At 32.6% G+C, this 23,044-nt stretch overlaps 3 protein-coding genes across 3 annotated transcripts; 2 read left to right on the top strand and 1 right to left on the bottom strand.

Moving 5' to 3' along the window:
• Positions 1-8,974: 8,974 nt before the first annotated feature.
• On the top strand, positions 8,975-19,746 carry LOC125060102 (transcription elongation factor B polypeptide 3-like). Its single transcript, XM_047664816.1, has 10 exons — positions 8,975-9,158; positions 9,642-9,837; positions 10,131-10,291; positions 10,366-11,365; positions 12,624-12,721; positions 13,605-13,777; positions 14,777-14,865; positions 16,314-16,513; positions 16,702-16,851; positions 18,187-19,746. Exons 1-10 carry the CDS (start codon positions 9,087-9,089, stop codon positions 18,373-18,375), a joined length of 2,328 nt encoding a protein of 775 aa, XP_047520772.1. The 5' UTR covers positions 8,975-9,086; the 3' UTR covers positions 18,376-19,746.
• Positions 19,747-19,754: 8 nt separating this feature from the next.
• LOC125060103 (protein ALP1-like) lies at positions 19,755-22,504 on the top strand. The gene is made up of 2 exons (XM_047664817.1): positions 19,755-20,178; positions 21,277-22,504. Exons 1-2 carry the CDS (start codon positions 19,898-19,900, stop codon positions 22,151-22,153), a joined length of 1,158 nt encoding a protein of 385 aa, XP_047520773.1. The 5' UTR covers positions 19,755-19,897; the 3' UTR covers positions 22,154-22,504.
• On the bottom strand, positions 20,201-22,775 carry LOC125060104 (uncharacterized serine-rich protein C215.13-like). Its single transcript, XM_047664818.1, has 2 exons — positions 22,506-22,775; positions 20,201-21,150 (listed from the first exon to the last, which is right to left on the bottom strand). The coding sequence occupies exons 1-2, from the start codon at positions 22,693-22,695 to the stop codon at positions 20,270-20,272; spliced, it is 1,071 nt and encodes a 356-aa protein (XP_047520774.1). The 5' UTR covers positions 22,696-22,775; the 3' UTR covers positions 20,201-20,269.
• Between the last annotated feature and the right edge of the window lie 269 nt (positions 22,776-23,044).

Raw genomic sequence — 23,044 nt, 5'->3', positions numbered from 1 at the left:
TCTTATTTTAGCACAACTCCAAAATTCGTTTTCCTCCAGCCTCTTTTAAAGATTGGGGTTCTTCTTAACTTTTAAGCATTCTTCACAAAACATATTGGTGTTGCAAAAAAATATTTGTTCTCTGTCTTAGTAATAAGGCCACGGTCTTTCTAGGGATACAACTGCCAAAGACCGTATGAAATTTTACCATACCTGGCATATATTGACCATTAGGCCCCACGAGAGTCGGTAACCAAATTATAGATTTAATTAAAATTTTCGCACCGACTAAGTATCGGACCCAATTCGTCAGGCGTAACGGCAGTTATTGTTTTATAAAATCTACATTACATATTTACAGATTAAATACCTAGTGTATTTAAATTGGTACTAATTATATTAATCTATAGCATAAACATACTATAACGGACCCAAGTTAACATCTTCATTATTAATTATACGAATCAAATTGGTTACTAATGGAAATTTTGGATTACAGGCAGTCCTCGTACTTACGGCATGTTAGATTCTCGAAATGCGCGACGTAAATCGAAACGACGTAAGTCGAGACATATTTTTTCGTATATTTACATGTAAAACTCAAGGGTTAGGATCCACACGGACTCGAAATTAAAAAAAAAAGAATCTATCAATTCTAGATTGCTTCGCTTCTTTCTTCTTGCTATCATACAGATCTTGGTAACACTGATAGGCTGCACACGTTTTGTTATTAACGTTGAAACTTCTCTCAAAATTAGGATCATTTTCTTCAAAAATGTTCATGGCATTCTCCAAATTTGCACAAGACAAGTGAATTTTCCTATGCCGGAAATCGAAACAAATGACGTATGCTTGATAAATAGTGTCAAAACATTGTTCGACGTATACTTGAAACGACGTAAGTCGAGGACTGCCTATATACAACACCACTCATTAGGTTCCCAGATACAAATTTATTAGGACACATGAAACTACAGATTGTATAGCGGTCTCAGGTCCGAGGAGTTCTAGTCGATGAGAACCGTAATCGAACAGGTTGACCTTCTAACAAATTGGTTAACCCTTCTGAACCCTTAAATAGTCTTTAGTCTGCTGACCTACTAGTAGATAATAAATTGATCACGCACGCATGCCTTGCATTATTCAACGTTGATATTATGTATTAATTCTTTAACATATTTCTTAATTATACCTTGATGTAACACGATGTCTTTAATACTGTTCTTAAGGCCGATTTACATCATCTTAGTGTTTAGGAGAGTGCTTTAGGATAGTACTTTAGTTGAAACATGTAAACGCTACTTGCTTTAGTAAAAGCTACGCTAAAGAACTTGCCTTTCAAGTTGTACTAAAGTACTCTCCTAAACACTAAGATTATGTAAATCGGCCTTTAGAGTTATTTAAAAATAGACTAACAATTCTACTTCAAACTTTGTGAAAATCGATTTGTGAATGTATAGCGAACAAGCTGCGAAGCTGTAGTTGAGATTATAATTTTGTACGACTATATAAATATGCATTTATGCAAAATAAAATTATTATTGCGCATTGCTAATATCGATTTCAATATTCCTAGCCACACAATTTGTGCACGAGTTCACATTGGAATTCGTGGCAATAACGTTATTATAGAATGGTATTGTTACAAGTATAGAGCTTGCAATGTCGACCTGTCCCTTTGTCTCTATTACGAGTTCCGACAATCGGCCTTATCAACACGTGTATCTGGTATCTACAATTCGTATCACTGTATATGGAGCCCATTTCGTATAATCACATCAGCTATATGGGCTTCCATTAGCATACAAGTGAATATCTCGATTTGTGGGCGCGACTCGGGCAGATTACTGTCGCAAACTTCCGCAGTCCATTCAATTGGTCTACGAGCTACCTGCTCATGTCGACTTGTTAGCGTGATCTCTGTGATAACAATCTAGTTGTAGAAAATGGCAGCGTACTTAGAAATGCATGAACGCGTCCCTTTCCATACTAACATTAAGTCATATTTCACTGTATGTGACACGCTAAGTACTCTCAACTGGGTAATTTGGACTTCTAGTTTAGAGGCATCACATTAGAGGCTTCGTGAAAGGTGATAGAGTGCCTAGCTTTCGCCTTTACAGTTGCTTTGTCTTTGAGATTTATTTAATATTCACACGTCGTATAACGCATACAAGCAGTACTAAAATAATTTGTATTGAATTACACGTTTGTCTTAAGAAAAAACTTTCAAATTAACGCCTTCTGTACTTTAAAAGCAAAGTACTCGCGGTGGTTAGTTGACTATTAAAAATTTTTGTACTGGTGCTTTTACAACTAATTCTTAGTGTTATTTTTTACATAATACTTTTTATAAATTTTCCGATTTTTCATTCCGTATAATTCTGAGATCTGACATTTAACTTAAAAAGTTCTCCACCGAAAAAGGGACAAATTTGACCTATTTGAGCGCAATAAAAAAAAATCCTACGTATATTTTACCTACAAAAAGGTATTTATTTACTCAATTGACCTAATTCAAAAATAACAAATATCACGAACAATATATCGAATTAACTTTAATTACATACTTTATTTTATTCTTTAGCTAGCTAGCATCACTACTAATTCCAGGTTTAGTAAACATTTGTAATAAAATAAAATGTTATCTTAACCTGTGCGTTTCTTACTGTTTGTGATGAAATGGGACGTAATTATCACTCGCCGTTAAACGACTTCTACTGTGGAGCACTGCACTTAATAAAATAGATACATTCACTAACAAAAAAAAGGTATGTATAGCCTCAGAATTTCAGACTCGTATTGAAAAATGTGCCTTGCCAAAAAGGTTTTCCATCTCTGACATGTCAAAAAATTATAGCTGTTAGAATTCTACGGAATTAAAAATCGGAGTATAGTGAATTACATATTTGAAAATTTACTCCAAACGAATGTACCTACTCTGTAATTTTTAATACCGATAAAGTGATTGGCGCCAATATAGTTATAATTTGTTATAATGTAAATTTGGTACCCTTTTCACACCTTTCTTACAACAGAATTTTATCTCGAGCCAATATAATGGCTTCATCCAGTGTTCATAGAAGATTATGTAAAAACGGTGTCGGAGTTCAAAATATAGTCTTTTACGAATAAGGAAATTATAGGGAACGCAAGGGAGCTTAGCGTTTATTGTTTGTTGTGTCATGTTTACTGCGATGTATGAGAAAATTGAACTTTTTTCTAGGTATAGCTAATAGCAGATATTCGTCTACCTACTATTACAATAATGTTTACGTTTTGTGGATACTAGGGCTCTACTATTATCTTACAATTATTAGTATTATCAAAGATAATTAAAATAAATATACATTATTTAATATTTTTAAACCTATTGCTTCAGTTAAACAAAGTGTTTCAATAAGTTTTACTAAAATCCTATTAAAATTTGTAGGCATATTATATAGCATTATATTCCTTATTTCCTGTAAATTTATTAACAATATATATCCTGCTGCTGGTGGCTAAAATTTGCAACTTGTTTAAACAATTAAAACAGACACACTTTCGACTTCTTAAGATTTATCTCAAAGTTCCAGACTCAAGATCAGATGTGATAATAGTAGTAGTATGATTATGAAACAATTGAATGTTCATATTTTTATAATATCCAGGAAGAAAATAAAATAATATATTATTTTTTATTCTAAAAAGTATAAATTCAAAACTGCTTTTGTGATAAATATTCATTTACTTTGACTATTTACTATGAAATTTCTAAATCTCTCTTTGAATAGAAGTAAAATAATTAAAAATTAATAAAAAGAATTGATCCCTGTGGCAGTGTACCTTTAACATTGGCATTTCCTCACTATATTGCAATGAACTTATTTTTTGTAAACTAAACTAAATTTTTTGTTTTTCTTAAAATTAAAATTTCACATCTGTGTTTTTAATTATTCCAAGACTTGAGACTTTAATGTGGCCTCTAATTATCTCATCAAGGTAAAAAGAGAATATGACTGCTGGTTCAGCACTTGCACATACACCTGCAATATATTTCTGCCAGAGACATGATGAGTAGAGAATGCAAAATTAATGCAATTTTTTTATATATCATGGGTATTATGATTACTAACTTTAGGACAACCCGGACTCCATAACCTGGTGTTGACAGAAGTCCAAAATCATGTTCATTTTGAGTTTTTATACTGTAGATCTTGAATTCGAAAAAAAATCACCGTGACTCTAACTTTTTCATTGAGGAGTTTTATTTTCTTGAAACATTTAATTTGATAAGTGAAATATGATAGTCTATTTGACCTAAAAATTAAATATAAATTATTAAACTAAGTGAGTACAGTTATACCAAAAGTGGTTTAGGTATGCATTAGACGGGTAGTTTAGTTTACTTAAAGGGCTGAATGTTTTGATTGTTGATAGTTTTATAAGTAGACCGGCTGGTACATACTGTACATTTTTTTTAAACTGATTTAAACCGTAAACAAATCTTGGCGTGAAGGAAAATTAAGATTTTATCAATAACCAAACTTTTCGATACATTATGATTAAGAAACTTGAACACAACAGTAATCTCATAGATTCAATAAAAAATAATATAAATTATAAATTTTAACGTTATGTGTAATAAAGATTCACAACAACATTGCAATGAATAAAGATACAGATTCAAAATAAAATACTAGTTTGAACTTGGACATTTCAATATTCTATTACCGTTGAAACATAGTAAGGATGTGCGTTTTCCAATTACAGAGCATTATGCGACTGAGTGCCGCACAATGCCGCATAATGCTGAAGCTTAATTGGAACGTGAATTAGTTTTCAAATGCATCAGCAGAGTGCGCTAAGTCAGTGTTGAAAAAAAAAATGTTCTGATAGTAGGAGAGGTGGCACCAATTTTTGGGCAGGTATTTGAGGCAAGCTGGAAACTTGTCACATACCTCTCCTATTATATTCCAACACGGAATTGCAGACCTGGCTGGTGAGCAGCGGGGCTAAATCAACCCCTACATTTTTGAAAATATTAATTTTTTTTTCCCAAAAATATATTTGAGGCAATACGCAATTTATATATGTTGCAGTGTAATACTTAATAAATACGAAAAAAAATAAGCCAGACAATTTAATCGGGGCTTTAACATTACCAGACGCGTGCAAATATTTTTTCAAAAAATTATAAAAAATGTTTTTGAGGCAGCTTGAAATTTTAATGGAGTGTTATTTATAACTATGAAATAAAATTCCCAAAAAGACAGATCATTTCGGTAGGGCTTTCTACCTGCCAGGCGATCAAACAAATAATGGATGGGTACGGGCCTGTACTACTATAGACAAGCTGTAGTGTGAGGGAGCGCATATCGACAGATGTCTTCGTTCTGGCTTGCCGCGTTACTATTGGCTCTAGTGAGGCCACGTGACTTACAATAACCCATGAGGTTTTTAGTTAGAATTTCGGAGTCGTTACTTTCAGTCGTATTATTCTACTAATGGTATTATTACACTATTTAAAACTCAAATAATTAGAAAATGTCTAGTGAAAAGTTAGTTTGTGTTATTTGTAAAAAAAATGATGCTAAAGTGATTGCTTTTGTGGAGAAAACTCTCAAAAAAAGTCAGGAGGTATTAAATATCCGTGTTATTCTTATATTGTAAAAAATAATGTTGTTGAAGTGACTGTTGATGAGAGTCTGGCATGTAACCATCACGAAGAAGCCGATACGAAGATTGTCCACCATGTTTGTAAGCTCGAAACAAGTGCGAAGACAAATGTTCTTCTGAAAACTTCAGACACAGGTGTACTGATAATCATGCTTGGAAACATGGATCATCTCCAAAGCGATGAGCTTAATATTTTTATGGAGTATGGTACTGGGAACTCTAAAAGGTACATCGGATATACCCAAACTACATATTATATTAAAAACAAAAATTATCAAAAAGCATTAGCAGATCTTGGAGTTGCGCATGTTACCAGTTCGCGTGATGAAATTTTGCCAGTCTTAGAACAATTCGTTTGCGAAATTTATGGATTTAAAAATACATCAAATATAAATGAAGCACGATTTCTTAAATTTTGTGCGACTTACAAAGCCGACACTAAAAATGAACCTTTCAGAAAAAAAATAAAAAATTGTGATCCCTCTACTTTACCTCCATGCAAATCTGAATTAAAACAACATCTTTTAAGAACGCAATATATAACAAGCATTTGGAGAAATGCATATTTACGATTCCCCAGTTCTTTGACACCTAATAGAAACGGATGGACACTTAATGAGGATACGCTAGATTTTCACTGGTTTGACGGAGAGTGTATGCCGCAATTAGTATTCGACGCTGTTGTTCACGAGGAAAATAAAAATAACGATGATGAAAATCATACTACAGGTGAGAATAAATGGTTTATTTTTAATAACTGCTGCATTCAAATTTCTGTGATTAATTAAAAAAATAAATATCTATTTCTTTTCGCAGATGATGAAGAGGTTGCCGAATCTGATACAGATGAATCCGAAGATTCAAGTAGTTCTGATGAAGATTCTGATCCACAGACGAAAAATGATAATTTATATCTGACGTGAAACGAATTTAATTTATTTCTAATTTTTTTATACTTAAATAATTGAAACACTGAAGAAATATTATATTTTTATAAATCTAGTTTTGCGATTTTGTATTTTAATCATTGGTTTTTTTTTATATGTAACCCTTATTAATTTTAAGATGAAAAAGGTTTTAAATTTCCGTATAAATTTTGACTTGCAATAATGTCAGAGAAACAATTTTTAGTTTTGAATGTAGGGGCAACAGTATGAATTCTGTACTGAATTTTTTTTTCAATCACTTTTATGCAAAATGTATTTAGTACAAATTCAGAAAATTTTATATTTTTTTACTCCGAAATTCTAACTAGAAACCTCATGGGTTATTGTAAGTCACGTGGCCTCGCTAGAGCCAATAGTAACGCGGCAAGCAAGAACGAAGACAGCTGTCGATATGCGCTCTCTCTCACACTACAGCTTGTCTATAGTAGTACAGGCCCGTACCCATCCATTATTTGTTTGATCGCCTGGCAGGTAGAAAGCCCTACCGAAATGATCTGTCTTTTTGGGAATTTTATTTTATAGTTATAAATAACACTCCATTAAAATTTCAAGCTGCCTCAAAAACATTTTTTATAATTTTTTGAAAAAATATTTGCACGCGTCTGGTAATGTTAAAGCCCCGATTAAATTGTCTGGCTTATTTTTTTCGTATTTATTAAGTATTACACTGCAACATATATAAATTGCGTATTGCCTCAAATATATTTTTGGGAAAAAAAAATTAATATTTTCAAAAATGTAGGGGTTGATTTAGCCCCGCTACTCACCAGCCAGGTCTGCAATTCCGTGTTGGAATATAATAGGAGAGGTATGTGACAAGTTTTAATCTTGCCTCAAATATCTGCCCAAAAATTGGTGCCAGCTCTCGGACCATGAATAGAGTTAGCAACCTCATTAATGTATGAATAATGTGGTTAACAATAATAATTGGTTGAAAACTTTTTACGCTTATTTTAATAATCAAATTATTTCATTAACATTTTTTTTACTGAAATAAGAGAAAACCTTTAAAGAATATAAGGTTTTAACAAGCTAAATTAACAGTAACGTATAAAGTTTCATGTAAGAAGTTTACATCATTTACGTTTTGAGCAATTTTTTAAAAATGATTTCTAAAAAAATTATATACTTTTTCAAAACCATTGCAATGTTTACTAGAATATAATCCTGTAAAATAAATTTGTTTACAGATCCGAATTTTAAAATAAAATTGTAATCATATTTTAAATGTGAAATATAAAAAAAGTAACTATTTATACCTTCATCCATACTTATATTTATTTTTTTTAGCAGTTTGAAATAACTTTAATTATTTTCAAAATTTACGATGAAAAAAATTTTACAACAATAAATAATATTTATTAACGAAAATTTCGATAAATGCCAACTTAAAGAAAAACACTGGTCAATTTTCTGTCACTGTGTTGGTATTTATTACGAGAAGCACGCGAGAGCATTCGTTTTGGGAGTGCTCAATTGTGCGAAGCGTTGCTGTAGTTGGAACATTCAACGTAGAGCATTATGCCGCAAAATGCGCTCTAGTGCTGTAATTGGAAAACGCACGATGCAATCAAAGAGCTGTTGAGTGGAGAATGATTTGTGATTCTATGAGAGATAACTTTTTTCTAATATTATTGTTTAGTAACTATAATTATAGTTACTAAATTTATACTGATGTTTCTTATATAATATTTTTGGGTACAGAACAATAGTACATACATAATTAATATTAACCTTTTAAAGGTTACCTGTTAATAAAATATTGAATAAAATTTTTCTTTAATTCGTCTTTCCAGCCATTTCCATGATTTCATCGGCCCATCTTTTAAATTGCCTATCTCTCTTTCTTTTATGGCCTCTTGGTGGTCATAGTGTTACGATTTTGCTACACTATATAATTTTTGCTGTGCGTTCGGCTCGCACTGTCCAGCGTCAACAAGCGCCCAATTCCTGGGTTACTCTCGCTGCTAAGTGCTAATGAGTTTCGGAACTCCTTACCTACTTACCTGCGACCTATTTGGGAAGCGTATGGGGGTAGTATACTGTGATTTGACAGTATACTTGGAGGGGATAAAAGGATAGCATTTACTGTCAATTTTGTAAATAACGTAATTGTATTTTACTGTAGTTTTATGTTGTTTTTGGTCTGAGTTTTGCCATGCATGGGCTGTAAGTAAATAAATAAATAAATTGATTTTTGTGAACCTAATTCACTAAAATACGTTTATTTTTCTAGCGTCATATACAACGTTGACTACGTTGTAGAAAGAGACAAAAATATATTATACACTACGTACCATAAGAACCGATATAAAATTTATATAATGTTCAATTATTATCAGTGATACAAAGACTATAGAGTTTAATGCTTACAGTGATACGTCACAAAACAAGACGTCAAACATGTGTACCTAATTTATAAAAATGGTGTCCGTTTACCAGCTGGCAGTAAACTTTTAATAAAAAAAGTTGTTCTTCGGTTAAAGTATATTTTGTGTTATGGCGTCTGTACTAGATTTAATTAAACACTGTCAACATGCGATTGAAAAATATTGCAATGATGAACAGAAAGTAAGTAAAAACAATTGAATAAGACCCGTGGGTCTCGGTTTGATTATTTCGTAACTTTGCAATCTTTAAATTTTTTTGCATAACTAAAACTTAAACGACAGCCCTATACGTCTTATGATAATAATACCCGGAATGATTTCTTTCAAAAACGCAATGCCATGAATTATTTATTCGGCTGTTATGATTGAGGAGCCTAAAAAGTATTTCGTTAGTTTTCGTGCCTCTTGTTGATATTAGATTATAGATCCTAACTGCGCAATATATTGAATATATCATGGTCACATTTAAAAATAAATCTGTTGTTTTTGAGAGCATATGTTGGTCCTTCAGCCACAATGGTTACGAAGTCATTAAATCCCATATGCACTTTTATATCCTATGCTTTGTCATGTTTTACCCGTAATTGGTAACAAATCAGGAGTATATTTGTTTATAGAATGTATAAATTTTCAGTATTGTAAGAGTGCCTATTTACTGTTGCAGATTTTAAAGTGCATAGATAAGTTGTTTCACCTTAATGTGACAGTGCAGCACCTTCAGGAAACTGGTGTAGGCCGAACTGTTAATGCTCTTCGTAAAGAACCTGGAGATGTTGGCCAGGCTGCCAGAGCACTTGTGTACAAATGGAAGCTAATGGTTGCTTCTGAAGAGAGTGACCAGGAAACAGATAATAATGAAAGTGAGCTTCAAAAATCCTAATGTTCATGTTAAAAATTAACTCTTAGTCGTAATATTTAATAAATCATTGCATGCTTGTTTGTTTTATGTTTTGTCCTCTATTTATAGTATGTAGATTTTCATAATCATTAATTTGTATGTTTTTAAAATATTATGTTTAGTATTTGAGACTCATATATCGATTTTTTAAAATTTGGTATTTACAGCCATATATTTTAAGCAAGTATATCATGTAACAGATCTTATACAATGTATACAATTAAAATTTAATATTATTTTTTTTTATTCAACTAGCATCAAAATACAATGGTCACGACGATGGAAATTCAAATGGCAACCATAGATCAAAATACAAACAAGAAAAATATGAAACTGAGTCAAAACAAGAGGATAAATCACATAGACACATGAATGGTGACCACAATCGTAATAAGAGAAAATATCATAGTAGTGAGGTTAGTATTACAAAATTTGTGTATATTGTATAAAAATTGTTATAAATACATTATTTGTATATATTTAATTTCAGGAAGATGAACCAGATGGTAAAAAGTCCAAACATAGTCAAAACAAAGAAAATAGTTATAAAATTAAAACAGAGCCTAAGTCCGATAAATCTGAAAGTGAAAGTGAAGAATCCTCTGACTCTGGCAGTGACAGTGACACATCAAATTCATCAGATAATGAAAAAGTTGACTATAAAAAAATCAAACAAGAAAAAATAGACCAATATAAATCTCCACCAAGTAAACATTCTAGCAGCCATAGTCATAGAAATAAAAGTTCATCAGGGTCTGACAAGGAAAAGTTGTTGGAAAAACATTCTAAATATAGTTCTGAAAGTTCTAAACACTCTTCATCAAAGGATAGATCTCAAAGCTCACATAGACACAGTTCAAAAGAAACAAAAGAAAGGGACCAATATAAAGAAAAAAAGGAAAAGTTCTCTGAGAAAGATAGACTACAGAAGGAAACACCCTCAGATAAAGAAAAACCTAAAGAATCATCAAGCAAACACAGCAAATCTAATAACCATAAGGATGAAAAAGAAAAGTCAAGTAAAAGTAAGTTGCATGACAAAGAGAGGTTATCTGAAAAAGAGAAAAGACCAGATAAAGAAAAGAAACATTCTGAATCCTCAAAACATAGCCCAGACAAACATAAATCAAGTGAAGAAAAGAGGGAAAAATCTACAAGTAAATCAGATAAACATTCTGAAAAGGACAAGCATAGATCTAGTAAGGAAAAGAATAAATCGGAAAATGAATCAAAAGAAAAAAGTAAAGAAAGTAAAGAAAAATCAAAAGATAAATCTAGTTCCTCAAAAGATAGAGAGCATAAGGATAAGAAATCATCATCAAGTGATGTAACTAAAGATAGAAAGAAGTCTAAAAGTGATAAAAGTGACAGCAGTCGAAGTGACAGTAGTCGAAAAGATAAACATAAGTCTAGTAGTAAAAATAATGATATACCAAAGAAAAAAACTGATGAGAGTAATGGTGATAGTGACGGCATTGGCTGTGAATCAGGTATTAAATTAATCTTTAATATTTATTAGCTTTACTACAATTATTAATTTTGATTTGAAACATAAAAATGTGCTGATGTTATTACTTCTTATATATAAAATTCTCGTGTCACAATGTTAGTTACCATACTCCTCCGAAATGGCTTGACCAATTTTTATCAAATTATGCATATTCAGTAAGTCTGAGAATCGGCTAAAATCTATTTTTCATACCCCTAAGTGATAAGGGTTGCCCACTCCTAACATTTTATTTGGTTTTTATTTTCTTATAATACAACATAGAAAAATACATACAACCCCTAATTTTCATTCCTCTACGATCAATCCTTATTTTTTATTACATTAGTTAGTTATTTTTATTGAACTAAAAAAATGTTTCCTATAAATAATATACATGGCAAGACAATGTTTGCCGGGTCAGCTAGTATATGTATATAATAATTATTGTATGTGCCGAAGTTAGTGCTGCCTGGGCTGCTATTTCTATGAAAGTGGTATTATCTAAGACCAATTGACTATGTAAAGTGAGATAATTCAATGTAAATCTGAAATTATTGGTTTCAAGATAGATTAAAGTAGTTAGATAAATATAGATCATTTAGTAAGTCCTGGCAATGTTACAAAATTTCAATATTTAAATACTATACAAATATTAAGGCTGCAAACCAATTGTGTCTCAAGTCAACTTGAACACTGCCACAAACTTAAAATTGAAAAAATGGATTGACAGATTTAAGGACCTATCCTATCGCCAAACTCCAAAAAAGTGTACATTGTTTCTTTCCATTTTTCGTCATCGTTTCTTGAAGTAGGGCGAATGGAAAAAATATATGGTGGAGTTGAGTAGTTTATGTATCCATTTTGAAAGATCGATACACGATTTAAATAACTTCGCTCGATAGAAAAAAAATCCAAACATAGCCAATTTTTAACACTTTGAATTCATTTTATGACGAAAATGTATATAGAACATAATTTTGAAATTTACACGATATATTTAATCGCAAGCCAAGTAATCCATTTCAGAAAAAAAAATGATAAAATTACATTAATTTAATGTTTTACATAACTAACTGTTATTACGGGCCGACGCGACGCGCCTCTCCACTGCGCACCGCAGTCCACCCCGAGACACTGACACAGCAATTCGTGCTGGGATAGGGCCTTAAATTCAAGTGACGTTTTAAAATACGGTTTTATTATAAACAATATTTAATACCCCAAAAATGTCTGTAATTTTTTTAATAATATGTTTACAGGTGCCAGTTTCGCTGAGGCCCTTGGCATGGTGAGTCCAGTGAAATCCAAAAAGAAACAAATCAAAGAAACACACTCACCTAGTTCCTTTAATGGTGATGTAAGTAATTGTGTTTGTACACATGTTATAATTTAGCTATGCAGTTTATATTCTGATTTGGTGTTGTTATTGTGGTATTTCTATTTTTTGCCTTGCTCTTTAATATTATGTTTGTGTAATGTCTAAAATTTCAGTAGCTAATAGGTTCTTGTTTTACTTATTATACTTATTATTATATTACAATATTGGCATTTTCTATTAGCTATATCAAATATTTTGATTTTAATGTCATGTGTGCAATAATGTTTAAAATTATTAAATTAGTTAATGCGTCCTGTTGATTTACCGTCATCGTGGTGTGTCACAGGACTGGTACGACGCCATCTTGTCTGTTAAAGCAGTTAAGCGGTTTCTTAAAATTATGAACATTTAATTTGAATTTCCGTAGGTTCCTATAATAATCTTAATATATATAAATTACGTGTCACGTTGTTTGTCCGCTATGGACTCCTAAACTACCGAACCGATTTCATTCAAATTTGCACACCGTGTGTAGTTTGATCTAACTTAAAAGATAGGATAACTTACATCTCAATTTATACCCGCAATATTATTTTATTGCAAAATATTTGTTTATTATTTGATAGTCACAACTCTAACAGAGGGCGCTGTGTTGAAAGTACCAACTTTTCACATAAGCTACAAATTAGCATGTTGGGTGGTCCCCATGACTGGTGTTCTCCCTTGAATAGGTTACTACTATTAATATAACTAAAACCTTTGCCACAGCAACGCTTGGCCGGTCTGCTAGTAATAATATAAGCCTTTATTCCTAGTAGTAGTAGGTTCCTAGTTACTAATAAATAATCTGTAATGGTTTTAAAAATCTTGTCAAATAGCTTCAATATCCCTTCAACTGCAATAAAATCGTTTCCATTTCTAGCTCAGCCCAGCTTCTTTGCTGGCTCCAGATGCAAAATTGGCTCCTCTACCAAACATTGAAATTTCGGCTCTACCTGAGATATCACCGAACTATAAGCCGAGACCGCCTCCCAAGTTTCTCCCACATTTCGATGATATGGATTTAAGTACTGTTATGTCTTCGAAGAACCAAAGGTATTTAAATTGACTTATTTTATCCACCTAGTGTTTTAAATCTTTTTCAGTTTCTGTCAAAATTCATTAACATTAAAATTAATGTAATTACATATATGTAAAATATTTTAGATTACGTATACGGTGTGCGCTACTCTTTCGTTCGCCTTAAGAATAATTACCGAATTTTATGTTTTCTTGCGTTATAAATGTGTGAATCAATATAAAACCGGTGGATAGTCACAGATACATTTTTAATCTTATTATTATTTTTAAGATACTAAACAATCAGCTAGATAGCCCCAAGTTGTTAACAAAATTTCAATTCCGTGTACCCAATAGACATCCCAGACATCCCATCCTTCCATTTATCCCTTCTTTCCGGAAAACGCGTTTTGGCCGAAATTCACTTATGTCCAGATTGAGCATTCTATTAAACGAGCTGGATCTGGACATCAATAGTTGCTCACATCAGACTTTGAGAGCGATTTTCGTTTAGTGTTTGTTTGAATTTTTCTGTTGTTTTGATTAATTAATTTCACTACTTCTTGTATGCTATGTTTGCCAGTAAGTGTTTGACACATTGAAAACTGTATTTTATTTTTCTTCTGTCAATGTATTAATGTGCCAAGCGTTGGCAAGCTTTTATAAATAAATAAATTATTTAACAACAAATATTGCTTCATAAACAATTGCGGCAAAATTGACAATAAACATTTCTGTGTTTATGGATCAGTGACATTTGGAGAAGTAAAACTACCCTTTTTCTTATGTATTGTTTAATTTGTTCGAAAACTGTTGTAAATTCAGAACTCAACTAACTTCTAGAAAATACGATAATAATTTACTGTTCGATTTCTCGATCGAAGTCAAATCAAGAACGAAATCGAATCGTAAACCAAAACGGCCGACTTAATATTTATTTAATTGTATGTGCCAGCTGTTAAATTGGTGTATTAATATGAATTGATAAACGAATAATAAAATTAAAAAGTATTATAATAATACGTCTATTTTCAGAACAAAAGTTTACTCTGGAAATAAGGTGATAGGGAAAATACCTTCGCTGTATGAAATGTGTGTTACAGTCCTTCAAGAACACATTGATGGTGAGTCTACGAATTATAACGTCGCTGTAGAATGATAACCTCGTATGTCCAGAGAACCAAACATTACAGGAAACGAAAAAAATGTTTCATTTCGTCAATGTTCGTTAAAATATTATTATGTGTTTTTGTCCATAGTTAAAAGGACCTATTTATTAATAGTAATTAAATTACATAAAGAGTCTAAGAATAAAAAATAAATGCTTTTTTGACATACGAGTTTATCATTCTACAGTGACAATAATAGCCTTAATATTTTACTTAATACCTTGTACCTGTGTACATAAATGTGTATTTCACAAGATAGGATGGAATCTTTACATTTTATTTTATTCAGTAATCTCGCCTTAATAATTAATAAATATATTTAAACATAAATTAATTTAACATTTACTCACTAGTGTCTAAAGAAAGTCACTTTCAGGGTTTAGGTCCTGAAGGATCTCGAGGATTAAGGAGCATTGTCTCGAACCACCCTATTTTGGAATCTTTGTAATTTCCTTATCACTTTATCGGGTGCAACTCTATACTAATGTTCAAATTGGTTTCAGGATTTGTTAATCCAAGTAGCCATTTATGATTTCTTTATCTTGACGTTTGCGAATCGAATTACTTTTCCTTTTTCTTTGACATGATCTATCTTTACATATTATATCGGACCGAGTCGGCCACGGCGGCTTATCTCTATTGAGACAGGGCGCAAGTGCATTCTCTATTCCATTTATACAATACTCCGATGGGACAGTCTGACACGACTAGAGTATTTTTAAAACAGTCGAATCCTCCGCATCGGTGCGCTCGTGTGTACGTTTAAAAACCGCTAACGTCCTATTATAGGTCTACCATTAATTTTTTCAATGCTAATTAAGCCAGGTTCTTTTAATTGTCAGTCTTGTCTTCAAACACACTTTGTAGGTTTTGAAGTATCATAAGTCATCTATGATTTTTTTATTTTTTTTATTTTTATGATTGGACAATTCACACCAATTGACCTAGTCCCATGCTAAGCTGGTGAAGCTTTTGTTATGGGTACTAGGCAACGGATATACACCACTATTACCTATGTATTGTATGTATGTATATACATATTATACATAGATAGACCTAACACATATAAATACATATTTAAACACCCAAGACCTAAGCACAACACCAAATGCTCATCACATCGATGTTTGTCTCAGCCGGGGCTCGAACCCGGGACCCATGGATTCGCAGTCAGGGGTAGTAACCACTAGACCAATGAGCCGTCTAAGCTACTACCTAACTTTATCTAATAAATATCGGAAGTGCTTAAAAATGGTTATGCTGCACTTAAAAAATATTTTTAATATGTCTGTTCCGGGGTCTGGATAAATTTCTTGATTTTCGCGGACAAACAGTGCTTGGATATGTACAGGTTTGATTTTCACATTTCCTCAATTGATATTGATAAATTTTGACAATTTCAGCTCTGGAATACACTGGTGGTGTGCCATATGAGATATTGAAACCAGTTGTGGATAGAGCGACTCCCCAACAGCTCTTTATGTTGGAGCACTTTAATCCCTATCTTATGGAGGACACTGACCATTTGTGGCAGAATTTCTGTATAAAGCATTTCAGGAATAAGAAACGAATGGAGATGGAGACGTGGCGGGAGATGTATATGGTAAGGAATACGTATGAATAATATGTTTAGTTTCGTAGTATATGCAATTTCCGATTTTAAATATTAAACGAAACTCATTGTAATTTTTCTCTAACCAAATTTAAAGATCACTTAAATCATCCTAAGCTGACGACATCTTCTGAATGTTTTATCGTATTAAAAACAAATTGATTATTCTAATTTTACAGCGCTGTCAAGAAGAGCAAGAAATCAAACTAAAATCCCTGACGGAGAATATAAAAATAGCCCAAGAAGCAAAAAAGGCGCCAATCAAACAGACAAAGATGGCGTACGTCGATACAGTTGTCAAACCACCGCGAAGTATTGCCAGGAAACAAGTATGTATCATTTACTCTATTATCTAGATGAATTTTTCTCTAGGTTCTACATTCGTAATTAAATTTAAAAATACATACCTTATAACTTTTAAACATTCCGATTAAATTTATTTATTTTTATTTCAATAAATTCAGAAAATCAAATTAGATCATATCGTATCTGGGTTTTTTGATTGACGTTGTCTTAAAGACCAGGGTAGAAGCCTTTATAAAAGATAAAAAGTGAAAAAAACATAGTACGATGAAACCCATTGGAAAAGGAGGAGAATATTATAAGAATGAAAGGAAAAATTATTTACGGGCGATCTGAGGTCGGGAAGGGGAAGGGGGTGGGGTGTTTCTTCTCAGAAAATGCAGTAAATTTGTCACAACTTTGCCATTTGACTTTTTTCCATAGGACTTTTAGTTTTACCGGAAATCGAGATAAACCGTTTTTACCCTTAAAAACTCACCCCCCTTCCCCTTCCCGACCTCAGATCGCCCGTAAATTATTTTTCCTTTCATTTTTATAATATTCTCCTCCTTTTCCCATGGTTTTCATCGTACAATTTTTTTTTTGGTTTCAAAAATTATCGATCCTGGTCTATTACATAACAATCACTTCCATAATCAGCAAAAATATTGCTGCACTGATGGTAATCATCTCAGATACATCTTGTATCTGAGAAAATAAAGGAATTTTTGTGGGAAAACGATATATTTTTTTATTTCATAAACCATGTGTTGTAATTTTACTACAATATGAAGGTACATAATATATACAAATGTATTTAAATATTAATATTGTTTTATTTTATGCTACATTGAGATTATGTATTAATCTCCTGCAAGCTGCAAGGCAATGTACTAAATAAATTTGGTTCTCAATTGAGGCACATTTAAGTTGTTGTCATAAAAAAGTGGTTACATACATGGACACCCTATAGACGCTAATCAAAATGCCAAAAAAATCAGCATCATTTTATATGGTTAGTTGTCTAAAATAATTATTAGGTCAAAGATTTTGAGAGCACATAGAACTCATTGTTTACATAAATTTTTTTTTTTGCAAGTAGTAAACGAAAAAACATACTCCATCCTAAAAGGCCGTCAACGCACCCACTAACATGGGTTCCCTTGGGCTGCGGTAACTACCTCGTGAATGCTCCGTAGTTGGGAGTGCAATTGTTATCATATTCTTTATTATGCTTTTCTTATTCCAATTCTCTTTAAAAACCTACCATACTGAGTACTATAAAAAAAATCTGCAGTATATTGATAAGATGCTCATAACTTTTCTATTCCTTTAACGTTAGCCAAAACTGTTCCGAATATAACTAACAATATTGCACACAGGCGCAGCACGGAACAGCATTTGCTGCAACTGCAAGTCCTGCAGCAAGAGTAGCATCATTGGCCTCTGGCCCAAACGTACTGAAGGGCGGAAGACCTACCCCAGTTACAACACTATCTCCCTTCGTGAAACCTAAAAAAGCACCCTTAATGCAAAAAGCCCTCCAATTCATGAGGGGAAGAAAACGGTGAATTTCCATAGAAATTATTGTAAGCAAGTGTTACCGACCAGCGATGATGTGAGTTTTTGTCTTGGTTCAACTATCCATTAACAGGAATTTTTTTAAGTAATATAGCATAGATTTGAGGTAAAAGTGTCCTAAGTAGTTTTTCTATGGTTAAAGTCGGCTTATAAAGTACTACTTGTGAAAATTACAATTCTACTAGTTTTTGTTATGCATATAGTAATATATATATAATGTTCAAATCCTGTACAGAATGTACTTTTGATAACCTGAAAAACCTTGATCAAGGTTTTTATAATAAACAAAACCTAATTGTTTTCAGGACTTGGGGTAATGTAAATATATATTTATCACAATGATCCTGTGCACTAGTTAAATTTCATTTATTTATCATATATTATCATATATGACACTTTGATTTTTATTTAATATTTTTATTATACAGATTTCAATTAAAAAATTGTACCTATAGTAACTTATAATCGTATCTTAAATTATTCAAAATATTGTTTTAATGAATATAGATAATCAATAATTCTATATTATAAACTCTTTTTAGAGCTTACATTTATATATTTTTGTATTTACTTAGGGTGATATTCAGAGTCCAGGCTAATCACTAAATATGGCTCCCATATGTCAAAAATGTTTGGAGTTACAATTCACTTGACTATGAATCTTGCCTTAATTAATTATTTTATTTGTTTTACAGACTTTGAAATTTACATTGATATACCAATACATATTCTCAATTATTTCAATAGGCAATACAACTACAATTTGTATTTTGATATAAAGTGTTTTTTCATAAACTGCATAGAAGACTCCCTTTGGAATCCATTTTTGATTGAAATTCAAAAACAAGTTGAGATATGAACTTTCTCATTTCTAAAAAAATATAGTAGCTTCTACAGTCAAAACATAATCCGGCATAATAAATTGAAAATAACTCACACATTGACTGGTACATGAATTATTTTAGAAATATTTTAATGTAATGTAGTTTGTACGTAGTATATTGATTGTAGTGATTAATTTAAGAGTAAGAAATAGATGTGTCTGGTTCCTATATCTAACAAATGACTGTTGGTATATTGATGTTGCTATATTCTACATAAATTACGATCAAAATCTCATTGAACACATGTATTTAGAAAAGTTAGTATGATATAGAAACCTGACAAAAACGGATTTGATGAATTTGACCAATTCTTATTGTTTGACATTAGTGTTGTTATAATGATTTTTATGAAATATGTATTTTTATATTTTATATCATCACAAAGTTATTTCACTGGGACGATTCAAATAACAAAATAATATATAAGTATACAATTGTCAGTTCCAATTGGAAAATGTATATAATAAGTAGCAAAAAATCTTAGTGTGGTTTTACAGTGACGCTTCTGTCCGCGCGGGTGGTAAGCGCGCGGATGACCCGCTCGAAACTATAAAACTAGTTTTAAAGCTAGTCGCGCGGTTAGCCGCCTCGTACAGTCGTGATCGGTTTGCCGGCTCATACAGTCGTGATGAGACTTCTCGTATTTATTATACTATATTACTTATGGAAAAAAAGGCAACGACGACGACGTATACAAGTACATCCTTACAATGCCACTAGATTGCTGAGAGGCGCGTTCTCTACATCGTTTGCGGATTTAAGAGAACATAGTGACAAGTTCTTTAAACATTTTCGTCTGTCTATAACAACATTTGATGAATTACTCTGCAAGATAGAACATAATTTAAAAAGATCAAGTTTACGTCGAGCACCTATAGAACCAGTTGAAAAGTTGGCGATTACCTTAAGGTAAGTGGCATGAAAAATACTATTTAATTTTTAGTAATTACTTTATTTACAAATTTAAACAATCAAAAAAACAAAACTCGTTGAAATGTAATTAATAGAAATTGTCGTTTTCTGATGCAATATTTGGAAAGTGCTGTATTTCTTCACAGCTTTGCTGAACAGAATTATTGACTGTTGAATGAGGATCATATTGATTTGCTGTTTGATAGCCTTGCTGAGTGGTGGTACTAGACATTGATTCGTTGACTGGTAGCGTTTGGTTTGAAAAATATGATGAATTGGTTGCACACATTACAGAAGAATTAGAATCATTTTCTGGTGACATGACGGTGTAATATTGACTTGCTGATTGATAACCTCGTTGCGTAGTAGTATCATTAGAATGATTGGTTGTTGATGTTGTAGTAGAATTTGAGTTATGTTCTGGTGACAAGATGTTGGACGTCGACGTAGTGCCACTTGAAGTTGGCGCGGAGAGATCCATGGCGATTTGCAATACTTTGGCACGAAATAATAGTTTTTTATAACTGTTAAAAGATTTTAGTATTGGACCTAGAGAATTAAAAAATGACAAATCGTCAGAGCTTATGTCTGGCATATTTTTGTCTAACAAATCTACCAACTTTTTCTCAAACGCGGAGTTCTCTTGTACCCGTTCATGTTTCCTCTTCCGAGTCCATGTTGGTTTATCTTGGTCAGCCACCGGAGTAGAACTGTTTTGAGAAGAGCCAGAAATTTCGTCGTTATTTACTACGTGAGCTATTGTTTCAGATGAACTTGATTGTTCATTAATGTTGTACATAGATTCTGAAACTTCGTTTTCAGTGATACGATCAAGAAAGTTTAATTCTTTGAAATAAATGTATTTTGTAACGGTTTTTGCCCCGCTACCAGATGGTGCTTTTTTCATATTAGCTTTGGTTTTGAAATATCCATCTCTTGCAGATTTCCATCTTTGACGTAAAAGCTTATCTGAAACAAAAAAAAATTGGCAAAAATAATATTTTGTGTATCACGCCTTCTCACTTGTACTTTTTATGAATCCTTTCCTACTTGGAACTTTCTACTAGTTCTAATAATTATATATATTTTTTTCAGATTCTTAGCTACTGGGAACACTTACTCCGATCTACATGTCACATACAGAATGGGCGTTACTACTATAAGCAAAATCGTCAAGGAAGTTTGCTGTGAGATATGGGAAAAACTACGCGAAGAATGCATTCCTCAACCGACAACGCAAATGTGGCAACGTATTAGTGCAGAGTTTGAGATGTATGCAAACTTTCCTAACTGTTGTGGGGCAATAGATGGTAAACATATACGCATAGTTAATCCCGCAGGTGGAGGGTCAATGTTTTACAATTACAAACATTTTTATTCTATTGTCCTTCTGGCAATGTGCGATGCCAACTATTGCTTTACTTATGTCAACATTGGTTCTTGTGGGAAAAACTCTGATTCCACCATATTCCAAAACAGTGTACTATTTCAACAGTTAGAAAGAAATAATTTAAGGTTACCGGCTCCAAAGTACCTGCAAGGATCTAATATTGTGGCACCTCATATAATAATTGGTGATGGTGCATTTGGCATATCGAACTATGTGATGAAACCTTATCTTCGAAATGATATGAGCCACAAACAGAAGATATTCAATTACCGTCTAAGTCGTGCCAGAAGGTACATAGAATGTACATTTGGAATATTATCAAACAAGTTTAGAGTGTTTCACACTCCAATGAACGTGAGCTTCTCCAACGCAAAAACTATAGTTAAAGCTTGTTGCGTATTACACAATTTTATCAGAGTGCGAGACGGCTACAATGGAAATGACTTATTAAGCATTAGTGGTTTGATTGACATGAATCTTCAGCCAGTTTCTAGAACAGGAAACACACTACGCGAAGTGTTTGCCGATTACTTTATATCGCCTGCTGGCAGTGTTTCGTGGCAAGACAGACAAATATTCTAGAGGTACCTACCTAGTACCTATTTGAAAGAACTTATTAGTGGAATTGAATTCATTGTCGTCCTTTCAAGTATAGACTATAGTGATGATTCATAGTCATTTATGACTAATCTAATGTGTTTTTTCTGCAAGTAAACCGTTGAAGAGTGTTCAAATCATCAAAAATCCACAATCTTATTTTTAAATCCATAAAGATAGTGCTCCAACAAGTAAAATTGATCAATTTACCTTATCTTACCCTACATATCGATTGAAATCTTACCCTACATATGTTTAACGACGACTTTTATACCAACATAATATAAATTTTATATTATAAATGTAATTGATAAAAATACAAATTTTATAAACATACCTTTGTCTTTCTTTATGTAATTTTCTCCAAAGATTGCTTCTCCAACTTCTTCCCAAGCCTTATTTTTTGCGTCTTTGTTTTTGTATAATTCGTTCGATGGATCCCACAGCAACGGTCGAAAGCGAACTTCTTCAATCAATCGACCCGTATCGATATAATTCGCATTCATTTTGGCGACGACGGTACGCATGCGCGCGTCCGACCGGCGAGACTGTGCAACGCACACTGAACACAATGACTCCTCGCCCGCACGCGGTTGAAAAGCGCGGCTGAATTATTGCCGTCAACGCGGGCCATCCGCGTGACTATGTAATGATCCATGAGACGCAAAGCTCGTGGCCCGCGACGCTTACCAACTGCGCTGGCGAAAGCGTCACTGTAAAACCACACTTATGCATATAAAAAATAACATATTGATAATCATGTCATGTTCTTTCACATGTCTTCAAAGTCTCAGGATAAGATTCAGAGACAGGTTATTAACCATCTGTCAAAATCAGACAACCATTTCACAGTGTAGAGACTTAGTACCTACTTGT

Source organism: Pieris napi, chromosome 21, assembly GCF_905475465.1.
Source record: "Pieris napi chromosome 21, ilPieNapi1.2, whole genome shotgun sequence".
In the NCBI taxonomy this organism is placed as follows: Eukaryota; Metazoa; Arthropoda; class Insecta; order Lepidoptera; family Pieridae; genus Pieris; species Pieris napi.
Note: the sequence above shows the minus strand (reverse complement) of the source record. Positions and strands in the feature narration are given on the sequence as shown.

Coding starts and splice junctions, on each gene's coding strand:
- LOC125060102 (XM_047664816.1), top strand. CDS start 9,087: ATGGCGTCTGTACTAGATTTAATTAAACACTGTCAACATGCGATTGAA. Junction 9,159..9,641: donor ATTGCAATGATGAACAGAAA/GTAAGTAAAAAC, acceptor TTACTGTTGCAG/ATTTTAAAGTGCATAGATAA. Junction 13,778..14,776: donor ATGTCTTCGAAGAACCAAAG/GTATTTAAATTG, acceptor GTCTATTTTCAG/AACAAAAGTTTACTCTGGAA.
- LOC125060103 (XM_047664817.1), top strand. CDS start 19,898: ATGAGACTTCTCGTATTTATTATACTATATTACTTATGGAAAAAAAGG. Junction 20,179..21,276: donor AAGTTGGCGATTACCTTAAG/GTAAGTGGCATG, acceptor TATTTTTTTCAG/ATTCTTAGCTACTGGGAACA.
- LOC125060104 (XM_047664818.1), bottom strand. CDS start 22,695: ATGCGTACCGTCGTCGCCAAAATGAATGCGAATTATATCGATACGGGT. Junction 21,151..22,505: donor TTACATAAAGAAAGACAAAG/GTATGTTTATAA, acceptor TTTTTGTTTCAG/ATAAGCTTTTACGTCAAAGA.